General features: G+C 40.0%; 1 protein-coding gene across 4 annotated transcripts in view; it reads left to right on the top strand.

Annotated features, from left to right (window-relative positions):
- Positions 1 to 13,903, top strand: part of LOC127422893 (myocardin-related transcription factor B-like) — a 30,036-nt gene extending 16,133 nt beyond the window's left edge. For 2 of the 4 annotated variants that reach the window (XM_051666713.1, XM_051666714.1), the window contains 14 exons: positions 3,436 to 3,501; positions 5,087 to 5,142; positions 5,419 to 5,494; positions 6,361 to 6,522; positions 6,741 to 6,913; positions 7,022 to 7,162; positions 7,696 to 7,985; positions 8,544 to 8,712; positions 9,981 to 10,778; positions 10,934 to 11,056; positions 12,633 to 12,800; positions 12,901 to 13,002; positions 13,122 to 13,182; positions 13,419 to 13,903. In XM_051666713.1, the coding sequence (XP_051522673.1) occupies positions 3,436 to 3,501; positions 5,087 to 5,142; positions 5,419 to 5,494; positions 6,361 to 6,522; positions 6,741 to 6,913; positions 7,022 to 7,162; positions 7,696 to 7,985; positions 8,544 to 8,712; positions 9,981 to 10,778; positions 10,934 to 11,056; positions 12,633 to 12,800; positions 12,901 to 13,002; positions 13,122 to 13,182; positions 13,419 to 13,903 (2,870 nt within the window). The remainder of the gene's footprint in view (positions 1 to 3,435; positions 3,502 to 5,086; positions 5,143 to 5,418; positions 5,495 to 6,360; positions 6,523 to 6,740; positions 6,914 to 7,021; positions 7,163 to 7,695; positions 7,986 to 8,543; positions 8,713 to 9,980; positions 10,779 to 10,933; positions 11,057 to 12,632; positions 12,801 to 12,900; positions 13,003 to 13,121; positions 13,183 to 13,418) is intronic. The other 2 variants (XM_051666717.1, XM_051666716.1) reach the window with 2 other exon arrangements.

Genomic DNA, 13,903 nt, shown 5'->3' with positions numbered 1-13,903 from the left:
ATCCTAGTTTGTATTTTGTGTTTTGCTTTTTTGTTTTGGGCTAAGTTTGTTTTGATTGTGTTTGGTTTTGCTGATTTCATATCCCCAAAATAAAGCATCCACTGTTGTGATCCACCTGTCCTTAACAGATGTTATAAAAAAAACTATAAACAGGAGATCTGATCTCTGTTTAAGTTAAGATGTGAAGATCCAGTGGCAGGGAGGGGTTAACCATGGACTAGTCTTTCTGCTCCCTCCTTTTTTTTTTTTTTTTTTTTTTTGCTGGAGGAGCAGAGATGCTGTCTCCTATGAGGGAGTTCCAGTTTCAACAGAGCTGCTAACTGTAAATGGAGAGCCCTGAAGAACAGGGTCTGTATGCCTTCCTCACAAAGCTCTGGTCCTGTCAAGAGTCCACGCTGAGATCCCCTGAGGATACGGCAGGACAGTTAGAGCGCATGGCTTGCTTAGGAGTGGAGCCTCAAAACACCTGCAGAGGAAACCTCATATCAGGTTCTGTTGCTTGCTGTGCCTCTTTGAGATGTGGATATCGTCCTGACACTGAGAGGACACCACAGTAGCTTATTTTGAATACCTTTTATATGCTTTCCGAAGCTTTGTTCAGCAGTGTTTACTAAGGTTTTGTGGTAATTTGCATGACAGCATTAGAGAATAGAAAGCTACACTTCAGCAGCCTTTTATGACAGAATTATGAGCTCTGCAGTTACACATAATAATCAGTGATTGTTCCAGATAATCAACATCTCTGCCTGAGTATTTGACTGTCATAGACTGTGTTACTCATAGATGTTCTGAATTCGCTGAGTTGGCCGTACACTTAGGGTCCAAAAATGTCTTAAACCACATTTGGGGAAATATGGGATTTCTTTCTCCATTTAAACCTGGAGATACATGTTTTGGATTTTGAAAAATTTTAAACAAAGAAAAGTGATAAAAATTAAGACGAATTTAATATTCTGCACTATTTTTACTAGTATTAGTATCATTCATCAAATGTATTAAAATTTGTGACATTGTTTGGAACACTTCCTGTGACAATTCTGAAGACATTTTTCTTTTCCCCTCTTGGCTGAGCCTCCCGGAATTTCTTGGCTGATTATAATAACAGCTCAAATTGGTTTGTTTTGTTAAGACAAAAGGATAACATCTGACATTTTATCAGAGAATCAAGCTCTATTAGCTGTGAATTTTCATAAACGTTAGACAGGAGGATTTCCTATAACGGATGTGGCCAGATGGTATAAAATGGAATAACCCAACCTAAAGAGCTGCAATTATGTTCTGCAATTCAGACATTGCACAGCTTGATTTTTTTTCTGTGCCCCAAGTAAAAATGAACCTGATTAAGGTGCACCAGGAATGCATGTTATCACCCCCCTCCCCATTTTTATGCTGTAAAATTTTCATGTTACAGTGTGCCCCGCACATGTTACAACATGCCCAGTAGAGAGTTTTAACCCGTAGGTTGTAACATTTCACTTTTCTTTTTTTCAGGTAGACGGCAAAAAAAGTACATGCTGTATTCATAAAACAAGAACAATATGTTTGATCATACATTTATTTTCTTAACCCTGTAAAGGGCGAGAACGTAACGATTAATTTATTGCTATTTTCCAACACGGTTCCAAATGATACATTTCTGTTTTTCTCCAAAAATAGCATTTATTTTCAATTTTACAGCTTGTAGAAATCATGATCGAAAAGATGACATTTGCCTCGATGCTTCTCAATGCTTAATCACAACAGTTACATACAACAGCATACAATGTGTAAATTACTAGTATGTTTTATTTGTAACTAATAAATGGCAAATGAGTAATCATTTTTTATTGTAATAAATGCTAAAATCTGAAGAAAAAAGTATACTTTTACCTTGTTGGTTAGTTTTATTTTTTATTTTTAGGAAGGTAGGCCCATTAAGAATCAAACTAAATTACAAATGAAATTACTGAATCAAATGCATAACATAACTGTTGCAGGGCAGTATCATTTAAAATTTGTTTTATAAATATACATTTTCTATTATTTAATATTAATAATTAATATTAATAAATTATTGCAATGCACCTTAATACTGTGAATTTTTTTTTTTTATATATATATGGTTACTTTCACTTTCAATCTTTATTGTTCTTGGTAGGCATTTCAGTTGGTAGACAGCAGCCAATAACACAAAAACTATTAACATTGAACAAAACAAAAATTATTTTATGAGCTAGCCTATTTATAAAAGTAGGCCTAACTGCCAGAATAAAATCAATAAAATCTTGAAAATCTCATAACGCGACCAGGGAGATAATCGTCATCCATGCAGACAATTAAATTAACCTTCAGTTTAGTTTTACTGTGCGCAATTTATTTGTTTACAAGATGATGAAAGAGCGGGCTTCAGACACTCGTTGTGCATGACACCGCGGATACTCCGCATGTGGAGGCTCATGCTACGCTCCGCGATCCACGCACAACTTACCACACGCCCCATTGAGAGCGAGAACCACTAATCGCGATCATGAGGAGGTTACCCCATGTGACTCTACCCTCCGTAGCAACTGGGCCAATTTGTTTGCTTAGGAGATCTGGCTGGAGTCACTCAGCACACCCTGGATTCGAACTCGTGACTCCAGGGGTGGTACCCAGGCCCGCTAGAATTTAATTTTAAACTTTTTGTGCATTTTATCTAAGCGACTTACTCTGCCCTACAATAGCAAATGCAGTAACTACATGTTTAGTCAAAATTTAGTTATGACTGGAATTCACATTTGGCTGGACAATCAAAAACCAGTGTTGGTGTAGTTACTGCATCTACCTTGAGATATACATTTTATCAGTATGAGTTCTCTGAAAATCAAACCCATGACCATAGTGTCACTGACACCATACTCTACCAGTGGGGCTATATGAATTCAGCATTAAAAACAAAAAAGAATGTTTATTATTTGACTAAAATTGGAGCATGTTACTCCCTGACGTGCAGGCTTGTGTTGCACTGGCCACATCCGTTAGAGGAAATCCTCCTGTCTTACGTTTATGAAAATTCACAGCTAATAGAGCTTGATTCTCTGATAAAATGTCAGATGTTATCCTTTTGTCTTAACACAACAACCAATTTGAGCTGTTATTATAATCAGCCAAGAAATTCCAGGAGGCTCAGCCAAGAGGGGAAAAGAAAAATGTCTTCAGAATTGTCACAGGAAGTGTTCCAAACTGAACGCTTCAAAGAGTCGTTCAAGAGCTTTTTGTTTTGGTAGCAGGAAGAAATTTATGGTGACTCTGTAATGCTAGAGAGGGAATGTGTGTGGTTTCAGCTGTGGTTCAGGTTAGATTCCCCACTTGTTGTGAATTTGTTTCAGTGTATGTGTGCTAATCAGGTGGAAAAGTTATTGTCTGAGGTTGGATCAAAAATATAGCTGGTCTAACCAGTCTTCTTCTGTCCACCAGTTCTCCAGCTAAGGTTGCAGCAGAGACGCACCCGCGAGCAGCTTGTTGATCAGGGCATCATGCCACGTGAGTACAGCCCCTTCATGAACCAATATAGGATGCAAAACATGATTTTTTAATATTGTTTGCAAAGTATTTTATAATATGGGTAGTTTACATGAACTACAAGTCCTGTATTGACTTGCATTTTGCTAATTATTATGCGTGCAACTTTATGGATGAAATATGTTTGAATGGACAAATGAATTTTTAAGTATAAATATTAAATGTAGTCTTAATGAGGTAATAAAAGCTGCATGCATAATAATTATAAAATAATTAGCAAAATGCTGTTTAAAATAGTATTTGTTGGAGAATAGCATGTTAATTTCCCAAAAGTATTTTGTCGAAAACCCACATTCCTATAAATGTTCACCTAAAATGTTTTATGTTGATCAAAAATAAAATAAAATGTTGATTAAAATGCAACAAGTAATGTTTACTATAAATTTAAAAATGCATCATTCATGGGGAGTTGGCACATAAAACAAAGTATCATTACTTGTTTTACAAAATATGTTAAGTCACGTGAATGAGTTTTCCTGTTCTAATGTGCATTTAAGAGAGGAAATCACTTGGTGTTGTGGTTGCTGTACCACATCTTTTTTTGAATCAATTGATTTCTCACTTCACATCACAGTTCTGTCACAGCCATACATGACTGATGTGTGTGGTATTTGTTCAAACGCTCATCTTAGCTCGTTCCATTATTGCTCATAACCACTTTTTCATTCAACCAAATCAGTGAGTATTGTGTAAGCGCTTTTACGCAGAACAAACATTTTTTCCAGATCTCCAATCTGATGGAATTATATTGCTTGCTTTCTCATAATTCAGTGTAAAATTAGACTCAAATTCATCCGGGATTACGAGGTAGCTGTCTGGTCATGGAGTGCATTGTGTCGACTGTGTGTCTAACTGTGTGGGAATGTCTGTGTGGGTCCTCTAACGCTCTCCATCATGTCTCTGAGTAATCTTTCCATGTGAGAACAGGCACTACAGCAAATGCTGGTGAGCAGCATTTAGAAAGACTGGGAGAGATGAAAGAGCACCGTGTGTTTGTAGTGTGTGGGTGATGCCCTTGTGTCCTCATGAGACCGAGGTTATTATCGTTTATTATAAGGATATTATAGCTAGTTTATTATGCTATTAAGCTACCAATGAAAAATATTTCCGTTAACTAATAAAGAAACAACATGAATTTCAAAAGAAAAAAATAAAATTTATAGTTTTTGTTGTTCAGATGGAGCAGTTTGTGGCACTGTATTATAAGGGATGTAATTGAAGACTAATACCGAAAAATAAATAAAAATTAAAGTAAAAAAAAATTTTCAAAGCTGTAATCGAAATAAAATCTAATATATATATATATATATATATTTTTTTAATACCATATATACATATGTTTATATAAACATCTATCTGTGTGTGTGCGTGTGTGTGTGTGTGTGTGTGTATATATATATATATATATATATATACACACACACACACTTTAGACAAAACTGAAATTGAAGATGAAAATACATAATGTAAAAAATTTACATTTTCAAAGCTGTAATAACCCTGTATGTGACTGCTCTTTTATGTATTTGTGCGTGTGACTTTACAGCCCTGAAGAGCCCAGCAGCCTTCCACGAACAGATCCGCAGCCTTGAGAGAGCCAGGGTAAGAGCAGGGCACCAGGCCCCAATCCTCTACTTTTTTTCTCAGTCATCTGGGGTCTCTGATCCTCCCTAAAGCCCTTCAGGGTTCAAAAGCTCTCCATAATGGGACACACGTGAACCTCTCAGTTGTTTTATTAGCTTAAGCCCACTGTAAATATGTTTGTAATTTGCAAAGCACAGAGAGGATCATTGCGTACTCATTTGAGGGGTTACTCTCTGATCCCTGAATTGCAGAGGGATTTAAATATCTAAAACTCTGTTTCCTTTCTCTCTGTAGACTGAAAATTTCCTAAAGCACAAGATCCGCAGCCGCCCAGAAAGGGCTGAGTTGGTTCGCATGCACATCTTACAAGGTAGTCCTTCATTCACATGACGTGTAACAGCAGCTAATCGGCATGCTGGTAAAAGTTTGGTTTAATCTACCACGCTTCAGAACTAACTCAAGATTTGTTTTTATAGATTATTATTTAGAAATGTTGACTCAACACTAAAGGAATAATTTACTAAAAAAGATTATGTCATGAATTCCTCACCTTTATGTTGTTCTAAACCCATAAAATGTTCTTGCATGGAAAACAAACAAAGATTTTTTGCTGAATGTCCATTGTGCTCTTTTCCATGATGGGGACTGGGGCCGTTGAGGTCCAAAAGTGACAAAAAGCACCATATAAGGAACCCATATAACTAATTTGCAATATTCAAAGACTTCTGAAGTCATACAATGGTATTGTATGAGGAACAGACTTGATATTAAGATGTTATTCATTTAAAATCTTTCCCTCAGTAATAGCTCTCAAATTTCATTCACACTCGTGAATCAATTCAAATACTCAAATATGATGTCAAACCTGGGTTTACGCATATTGACGGGCCTTATTTGAATTCAACACAAGCTCCGAAGTCCCAGTCTTCATTATGATAAAGAGTGTCTGGACTTTCTGTATTATATCTTCTTCTGTGTTCCACGGAAGAAAGTCATTAGGGGTTAATAATTGGCATAAGTTTGAGTACATGATGAAAGAATGTTCATTTTAAGTTAACTAAACCTTTAAGTATAGTCACCCTCTATACTGAAGTCATCCAGATAAGTACTTGTCCATTGTTTATCGTTGTGACTTAGTTGACCATAGGGCTTCTTCTTGATTGTTGCTATGATTGTTGAGGAGTGGGTTTGGGTGATTGCTGTGCTGATTGTTTGTGGTTTTTGGTGGTTTGGCAGAGACGGTGGCAGAGCCCTCACTGCAGGCCACACAGCTGAAGCTGAAGAGAGCTCGATTGGCTGATGACCTGAATGAGAAGATCGCACAGAGGCCTGGCCCCATGGAGCTGGTGGAAAAGAACATCCTGCCTGTAGACTCCAGTGTCAAGGAGGCCATCATTGGTGAGTATACACCCTTAAGTTAATGAATGCACTTGTGGGAAACAAGAAACATTTTGAGAAAGTAGAGTTGGGTTGTCAGTTAACATGAAGCAAATGTTGTGGCCAGTCAGAGGTCTTAGGAGCCTTATTAGACAAGATACATTTTGAATGAATGCTTTCTGAAGTGGGCATACATGTCCTCTGTTCTCTGTCCTCTTACATTGTATTTTTTTGGGTAGATGGTCAAATGCAATACCCCAAAATTCTGGAGGGCTATCCAATAGACGAGGACAGTGGTGATGCTCTTTCCCCTGAGCAGCCAGGCAGTCAGGAGTCCCAAGGATCTGCATCCTCACCTGGAGAGGCCCGGACCATAGAGGTGCCCTCGCCACTGCCCAATAACTTGTTACAGGTATTTCTCCCTCTTTAGTCTTCTTGACTCCAAAGGACACATAATTTGGGGCCAGAACAGAGAATTTGGTGATTCAACATTCAGTCATTTGTTGTTTGCTTTTAACAGCAGTGTCCACTAGTCACAAACACTTCAACAGATTTCCTCAAGCCTTTTTCCACTAATGAGCAAACAGTTAGCCCTCCAGCACCCATGATACAGCCAGTCACCACTGTGGCCCCTGCAAAGTCTGGACTCACCCTTATAAAGGTCAGTAAATGACTTCTGTGGCTTCTATATTTAGAATTACAAATGTACAAATGAAGGTTGATGGTATATCTTGTTATTTAGTTAGTTTGTCCTCATATCTGTTATATCTTCATATTTATTTCATATCACTACAATTTAAATGTATTCAAAAATATCCAACATTGCAAAATTCAAGTTCTTGGTTTGAACATTGAGAAAGGTGATGTGTGTCATTTTTTTCAGTGTTCAAATACGTTCTCCTATCCCAGCCTAATGTGCAGAGACAACTATAAGTAAGCCATTAGCTGGTTGATTTTCCCAAAAAGTGTGAACACTGTGACTGTGGTGCAGTCAACACATTGCTATGTTTGTTTTGAGCATCATAACCAGACCAACAGCAACATTTGCTCAACCAATGGCATGAGTTTGGGGTGGGATTCTCTGTGTTCTACCAGATTTTCATCATTTTTGCAATTGTATTTGGTGACGCTAGTGACAGAAATTACTCACTTCATTTTTAAATGTAATTTGATTCATAACTCCCCTTGATTCAGATGCAAATGGGGAACTCGCAATCTTTCTTCTATCTACAGCAGAGTCATCCTAAGTTACCTGGAGACAAGAGTCGCAGCAAGAAGAGCAAGGAGGCCAAGCCACGTGTTAAAAAGTTGAAATATCATCAGTACATTCCCCCAGACCAGAAACAAGAACCTGACCAAGCCCCAATGGACTCTTCATATGCACGCTTGCTACAACAACAACAGCTGTTTCTGCAGCTACAGATCCTCAGCCAACAGCAACAGCAGCACTACAACTATCAGACAATCCTCCCTGCACCTCTCAAGTAAGCAAGGAGATCTGCTTCAGTGTTTTTGTAATCTGTTTATCAGGCCTTGTTGTGTTCGCTGTGCACTGCTTTGACATTGCAGTCCTGGTTCGGTAGATGCAAACAATTTAGCCTTTGTCTTTACATGCCTAATTTGACAAAGGTCATCTTTTGCTTTTGAAGCCTTGCTAGCCATTCGGATGTTTTTTTTTTTTGTGTGTGTGTGTCAACCATTAATATAATAGCTTCATATAAATTATTTTGGTTGGAAAATGTCTGCAAACCCAGTATTGTTTTTGCTAGTGGCTCTCAGGACCATTACCTAGTTTCCTATAACAAATCCTGTGTAGTGATTTCCATTAATGGCAGGAAGTCAGTGGGGTTATTCCTCTGCTTCCTTTTCAACCTCCACTGGTATATGTGCAAGATTTATTTTAACTGGCATTGTTTTCTGCCTCTACATTGTTCAGTAGCATTTGTTTATTAAAAGAGAGGGATGGGCAAACAATAGTTCTTGCTGTGATTTTAAGTGATTTTTTACCCCCTCTGCTTCCCTCATCACTAATTCTTTGCCAGGCCTGTGATAGAAGGCCAAAACAGCAGTGCCACAGTGGCTATCAACAGCACCAGCAGCCTTCCTGCCTCTATTGTGGTGTCTCTGCCCGCAGCAACACCTGTGCGACCCAACAGCACCCTGTCCAATCGCAAGGCTGGCACACTGCCAGCCAACCTGGAGGAGATGAAGGTAATGAGAGATTTTTATTTTTCACACAAAATGTAACCCAAATCAACCTTACATAAATACTTTTGTGGTGTACAGAATGAGTGAGATAATAAATATAACTTTGGATTAAATAATAGTTAGGGTCAAGTTGAATACATTAGGTGGAAAAAAGTATGTGAACCCTTTGGATTTACCTGAATTTCTGCATATATTTGTCATAAAATTTGATTTTGGAGTCCAATCAATGAAACTGATTGTAGATGCTGCTGTTGACCTTTCCAATAAAAAAAATGCTGCCAATTTTGAGCTTGCTTTTCACAAGTAGTGTTGCCTGATCTGTCGAACTACTGAGATCTCAGAACACCTTAACTTAAAGGTGAAGTATGTAATTTCTGCACTTCTAATGGCACCAAATGGAATTACAAAAATAAAGAGTTTTTAAACAACTTTTGCCAACGCCCCGTAGACTTATCCCACCCTTTTGCACTCTCTGATTCCCTATGAACAAATAGGCCATACTAAATAAAATAGTGATAAATGTTCAACACCAGAATAAACAAGACCACTATAAGATATACACCGGACAGAAAGGAATGGGTTGTCTGAAAACATCGCCGGATTGAACAGCAGCTGGGTGTGCGGGGGATATAGCACTTGAGGTAGGATGGTTCTTCTGGTTACTATTAAGCGTAACAATACATATTCAGAGTATCTTACAAATTTATTTGGAGCTCGACAGTAATGAGCTAACTTGTGTGGCAATACCTTGAGTGTAGCTTACCTTTCGAGAAGAAACTCTTAAGTTTGGCGTCTCCATCAAACCCCAAAAAGTCCTCCACCTTGTAAATGCAATGCCAATGTTCACTCTGATTTTACTCTGTTCTCTGTGTAAGTGTCTTTTAGCAAGTCTTTGAATTTTGGCAAAGATAAATACCTTTTCCTGTGGAAACATCTTCCATGTATGTTCATATTTCCCCGGCTGAAAAAGTAGCCACTCCCCAAGTTCACGCTATAGGTTGAGCTAGAAAGGGATGGGTGGAGCTGAGCGGGCCACTCAAAATATAAACATCAATGTTTTGCTAGTGCCTGGGAGGCTCAGTATTTATACTTTTGGGGAAGGTAAACCCACGAATGGCTTACCTATAGTTGTCACTGAACAATAAACTGGGATAATAGAACGTATTTTGACATTAAAAAAAAAAGTTACATACTTCACCTTTAATAATTCTTGGTTTACAAACCAATAAGTTGTAGGTTACTTATTTTCAAAAATAATTTAATTTTGGCAGGTGGCAGAGCTGAAAATGGAGTTGAAGTTACGTGGTCTTCCAGTGTCGGGAACAAAAACAGACCTTATTGAACGGCTTAAGCCTTTCCAAGATATCCATGTCACTGCTGCACCCAACAAGTGCAGCAGACCTAATACACAGCCCTGTGGCACACCAATGGAGGTATTCAGCACCACTACAACCCTCTCCTCCGACCAGCAGCCCTCTGAAAACATGAGCTCCACCCCGTCCTTATCTCCTGGTTCCTCAGAGCTTCAGTGCAGAGTTGAGGCATCCATGGAGGGACAGGCTGAAGCCCAGAACCGCATAAGCAATAATATGGTTAAGGCAGCTCCTGTTCCCGAGGAGCAGGACCGAAGACTACATGAAAAGGAGCGGCAGATCAAGGAGCTGCTGCGTAAACTGGAGCAGGAGCAGAAGCTGGTGGAGGTGCTGAAGATGCAGCTAGAAGTGGAGAAAAGAAGCGGACAGGCCGTCCCAACTGTAGAAAGTAACAACATTTCCAGCCCAGCCTCTATCTTGGCCTCTGTGAAGACAGAAAGTACTGTTCCTGCCAACTGCACATTGGGTTCACACACTACACCAACACTGGTGAAACTCGAAGATGCACACCCCACCCAGGTGACTGCTACACCTTTTCCTCAGTTCATTATCAGCCACAAAGGGGTGTCACAGGTCATAGGACAACCCCAGACTCTACTTACCACTCAACATGGGGGCACTCAGATCCTTTTTCCAATGCCCCTGGCAAATAATACCACTACCATCCAGCTACCCACTACTAATGTCAAACTACAGGTAATGCAATCCCTCCCTGTTATTTATTTTTGTGATTTACTGTATTTTATCAATACTATTGGGCCTAGACCCATTCATTATTTCTTTCTGTTTATGATCATCTTTGCTGGAGGTTATATGAGTAGATCTGATACTTAGTTTGTCATTTTTTGCAGCCAGTTTTGCACGCTTCTGTCTCACCATCAGAGCCAGGTCTCATTCAGACTGCCCAGCTACAGCCCACCAAAGCAGAGAGTCCTTCATCACAGCAGCTAGTCAGTCACAACCACATGGTTCGGGTCAGTTCTCATTCATGCATCGATGTAAAATATGCTCATCAATGATTAAACTTCACTTAACTTTGTAGGTGTCATTCTGTCTTTAGAGCCAGTATGTGTTTTCGATGGCAAATGCAGATATCTAGAGAGCAGGGTTGCTGATTTTCAATAAAATGCAGATACATTGTACCATTTAATGACGGCAAATGAGACTAAACTTATTCTACACAATATTTACTCTAAATTCATTGAGAAAAAAAAATCTTTAAATATTTTGGAATTTGCACCAGGACGAGTTGATCTGTTAATCCTTGTTAATCTGCAAAATGGACACGGTTATCTGCTGATAATCTGTAAATCTTCAGAGTAATTGACCTGGCTGATATAACAGTCTATCATTTCTTCTATCTGCACTAGAGAGTTGTAGTATATTGAACTGAAATATTGAATGACTGTGGAATTGAGAAGGATATAGCTGTAGGCCGAGCTCCAAAAAGGAGCGGGAGCTTCAAACCGCCAGCAAAAATATAGAGAGCCCCTAACCCTTTCCCTAACCCTAACCCTGAGTGGCGCAACCCCCTTTTGGTGTAACCACGCCCATTCTGGGGTAACTCCGCCCTCTTTTGGAGCTCTCCAGCCTCCAGCTATGCTATACTTAGTTGAATTTGAGTAAGAACAATGGATCAATGCCAGTGGGTGCAGTCAGAGCAAGTGAATACTTGTCTGGACAGAAGAAGAGCCATCCATCATTGGATCCATTCCTTTCTAGGCTTTCATTGTACTGTAATTAGCCTGTCCTGGCTGCAGTGCAGCATGCTAAGTTTTCCCCTTTTTGATGCCCATACCATTGGCATAGAGAGTGTGCCTGGCCTGAGTCCTGGATGAGAGTGCAAGTAACAAGAGCTCATCGGTTGTGATGAGCTGATAATCTTTCCATTGACAACCCTACATGACGGACACATACCAATGTGACCTGAGTTGGCTTGTTTTTAGGCATACAGGGAAAACTCCAGTGACGGCAGAAAGAGGGCATTAGCCTACACAAACCCGGCTGTTAAGCAGATGCTCTTTATAATGCTAGTGGGTGTCGGTGAATGTTCATGGTCTAAAGTTTTACTTCATGTCTACACCATCTTATCGCATCAAAACTAAATTGCTCCCATTTTAATGGGTGATGCTGTAATTCAGTTAGCTGTCTACTAGGGCTGGGTATTGCCAACCACATCATGATACGTTATGGATCGCAATACATATGTCACGATACCAATTGATTGTTATGAATTTTATTTGTTATATATTTAAATCACTTCTTACTGTTACATCAAAGCCAGCTTGTGATGTTTCTGGTCTCTGGTCTCTGGTCTGCTCATTTATAATCTTTTGTTTCTATCCATATGTATATACAGTTGTAGCAATACTTTATTATAATACAATGTAATAAATCAGGTTTCATACCAATGGATTTCTGTTGAAAGAAATTATAATACATAGTTATATTCATCCATTTGACCATTGCTGAAGTCTAGAATTGAGCTTACAGCAGATATGTCAGTGTTTAAACGCTTCCATTTTAGACACTGTGTTTATCTTCACACAGACCCTGCCTGTGGGCGTCTCTGAGGGATCAGTTTTCCAACACGGTGCCAGTGAGAACCCAGCAGGCCTTGAGATACCTCAGTGTTTCCTGAGCAGCTCCCCAGAGCATAGGATCTCTCCTCAGGCATCCCCCATCCCACCCTGCCTTATCAATGGGCCCCTAAATAAGGTAGCATAAACTGATCCTTTTGAGATGTTTTAGTGTGCACTGTCTCAGTGTTGTGTTCTGCATTGACTCCCCATTCCCCTATCATTTACCCTTTATACAGCAACCCACAGCTTTCACCCAGACGCCCAAAAACAAAGAGCCGCCCCGCTATGAGGAGGCTGTCAAACAGACCCGCAACCTACAGAATCCTACAGTCGCAGAGGTGATGTGTCTTCTACACATGCTTACAGACAGCACATTATATTATGTCAGTTCAGTAGGCAATCCTAATATGTTGACTGTTAAATGAAAAATCATCCATTTAATTTTATTGCTCTGCAGAGTCCCACAGCAACGAGCCAACAGATGGATGAACTCTTTGACATTTTAATAGAAAGTGGTGGTGAGTTCTACATAATTTTAAAGAGTAGGGTAAGAGTAAAGTGTCTATGTAGAGCATTCCAAATCAGGCACTTATGAAGTTCCTTCTCAGTTAGTATGCTTCTTTAGACGGTAACTGCCTAAGTAGGCAGTAAATAATGAGGCAGCTCTCTAGGTTTTGGAAGAGTATAATCTTTCAGGTTCAGATGTTTATTTTCTTGACAGTCCTCATGCCTTCCCCTGTTTTGCCTTCCATAGAGATGACCCCCTTTAGTCAACAAGACCTCTCTGTGCCTAAGATGATGCCTGTCACTGCTAGCATCACCACCCTGCCTATCAACACCGCCCTGTCCCGACAGCCCGCCCAGGTGCAAATGGCACCCCCACCGGCACTCATGGCGGAGCCCATGCCCAGCCTAGCTTCCTTGGACTCTGACAACCAGTTGGAGGCTCTGCTAGAGGGCACGCTGGTCGGGGACGCGGAGCCCGAGCAGAGGACTTTGGGCCTGTTGGAGGAGCTGCAAAACCAGATCCTGGAGCAGCCAAACTCCCCGATGGACACATCCGAGCTGGGTTTCTCCGACCCACCTCCTACTTCTCTCTCCTTCAGTTTGCACGACACTGGCCTGGACAACATGGAGTGGCTGGACCTTACTATGCCCGGGCCCATAGGTGGACTCAACCCGCTGGGCATCGCCTCTGAATTCCTAGACACGCACGACCTGCAGCTACACTGGGACTGA

Source organism: Myxocyprinus asiaticus, chromosome 32 (assembly GCF_019703515.2).
Source record: "Myxocyprinus asiaticus isolate MX2 ecotype Aquarium Trade chromosome 32, UBuf_Myxa_2, whole genome shotgun sequence".
Classification (NCBI taxonomy): Eukaryota; Metazoa; Chordata; class Actinopteri; order Cypriniformes; family Catostomidae; genus Myxocyprinus; species Myxocyprinus asiaticus.
Note: the sequence above shows the minus strand (reverse complement) of the source record. Positions and strands in the feature narration are given on the sequence as shown.